This window comes from Myotis brandtii, unplaced genomic scaffold (assembly GCF_000412655.1).
Source record: "Myotis brandtii unplaced genomic scaffold, ASM41265v1 scaffold657, whole genome shotgun sequence".
NCBI lineage: Eukaryota > Metazoa > Chordata > Mammalia > Chiroptera > Vespertilionidae > Myotis > Myotis brandtii.
Genome location: NW_005370552.1, coordinates 3,230,908 through 3,232,867, shown reverse-complemented (window position 1 = coordinate 3,232,867; position 1,960 = coordinate 3,230,908). Strand labels below are relative to the sequence as shown.

At 41.5% G+C, this 1,960-nt stretch overlaps 1 protein-coding gene across 1 annotated transcript in view; it reads left to right on the top strand.

Moving 5' to 3' along the window:
- The first annotated feature begins 391 nt into the window (after nucleotides 1-391).
- LOC102239660 (type-1 protein phosphatase inhibitor 4) overlaps nucleotides 392-1,960 on the top strand; it is a 7,762-nt gene continuing 6,193 nt past the window's right edge. Inside the window, exon 1 of the mRNA XM_005880890.1 lies at nucleotides 392-493. Within this exon, the coding sequence (XP_005880952.1) occupies nucleotides 392-493 (102 nt within the window). The remainder of the gene's footprint in view (nucleotides 494-1,960) is intronic.

The following is a 1,960-nucleotide window of genomic DNA, read 5'->3' as shown; positions in this document are numbered from 1 at the left end:
ATGTTTCTCTTTTATTAGTGTAGATTTCATGTGGGGCAAAAAAAGGTTTGCTGCTTTAAAACATAATGAAAGAGATGGAAAGTCATTGCCTCACTGCACCTCTCTAGATCTGTGCATATTGTCCGGCTCCTTCTTTCAGAAGAGCTTTGTCCACTTTCCTCAGTCTTTTCACCCACTTTACAGAAATATGGACATTGCCACAGAGTATGGACATATGGCACTTATTGTGTTCAGTGTGGGAAAATTGAAGATAGAGTACCCAGTCCTTGTCTTAGTCTGGGTTCTACCTGCAAAAGCAGACCTGAAGAAAAAGATTTTTATTTGGGACTGTGATCCATTGGAGCAGGCTAGCAGTAGAGGGTTTGTGAAACAGGGAAGGGAGAAAGCCAATATGAGGATGGATCAGCAAGTTGACCATTCATTACCCGATACTCCAGCAGGAATCCAGAGTGATAGAGTATTACTGCCTTTCCCCACTCCCAGCAGGCCTAAGGTAAAGATGGGAGTAATTGATCTATAAATACACTCTAGCTCCCTCTCTGGAGGAGTGGAGGTGGTTGATACAGGTAACCCTTCTACATTGACTCCCAGTGTTTCCCTGCAGGATTAAACTCTAGTTGCCCACAGTAGGAACTGCTTAGGAAATGCGCCCTTTGCCTCTGTCTCACATTCCCAATTCCTTATCAATGTTTTCTGCAAATCTTCTCTTAAGTAAACTAGTTGCACTTGAATCCTTGTCTCAGGGTTGGCTTTTAAGAGAAACCACTGTAAGATAGAGATATTTAGCAGAATATCAGAAATTTGGGTTTAAAATATAAGAGAGAAAGATTGGGCAAGAAAAATAGATTCAAACCAAATAGTACTTTTATTTTTAACCTCACAATATCTAACATAATGCTCTAAGCACTGTGGACAATTCTTGGATGAATTGATGCATGAGTTTAGATACTACATGGGTGAACTACTATTAATCTCCACTTCAAGCAGCACAATTAGTCTTAAAATAGCCCACTGCCTTCTCAGTGTTATACTTCTCTCACTAATAGCACCCAGTGGGACATCTGGGATATCTTCCTTGTTTGTGGTAACTCTTGGTTTCATAGGTGTTCCTGCCTTAGCTTGAGTATTTCCTTGTTCCTTGTTTGGTTCACCTTTTGAATAAGCTCCTGTATTTATGGCATTTGGAGAATATCTTCATAGAAGGGAGGTGATTCTCACAGGAAGAAAAGATGCTGTTGAGTGATGTGCTGCCAGGATTAATAACCAGTGCTCTGCAAAATACTCTGATCCTGTGCAAACATCAGAGAATTCACGTGATATTTTAAATAACAGTGATTTTTAAAACTATATTTTTGTTGATTTCAGAAAGGAAGGGAGTGGTGGAGAGAGAGATAGAAACATCAATGATGAGAGAGAATCATGGATCGGCTGCCTCCTGCATGCCCCACACTGGGGATCAAGCCTGCAACCCAGGCATGTGCCCTGACTGGGAATCGAACCTCGGCCTCCTGGTTCAGAGGTCAACGTTCAACCACTGAGTCACACCAGCTGGGCAACAGTGATGTTTTTAATGTATTTTAAAAATGTTGATAGAACAATATGCATATTTAAATGGAGTTGCCAAATATTAACTCATTGAAGACAACTGGAAATGTAGTGGATGGCCACTAAATATTTGTTGAAATAGTTTCTAAGCCTGTATCTAATCTACACTAATAAAAGAGAAACATGGTAATAAGCGTACGACCGCTCCCCTTTTCATTGGCTAATCAGGAGTATATGCCAAATTAACTGTCAGCCAAGTTGGCGGCCAGCAGCCAGGCACTGAAGTGAGCATGAGGCTTGCTTGCTGCGGACTCCAACGTTCCCCGCCTCACTTGCCGGCCTCTCAGCTGCAACTCTAAGCAACTATGTACTATGTTGCAAATAAGAAGCTAAACAAAACCCCAGAAACCGGCTT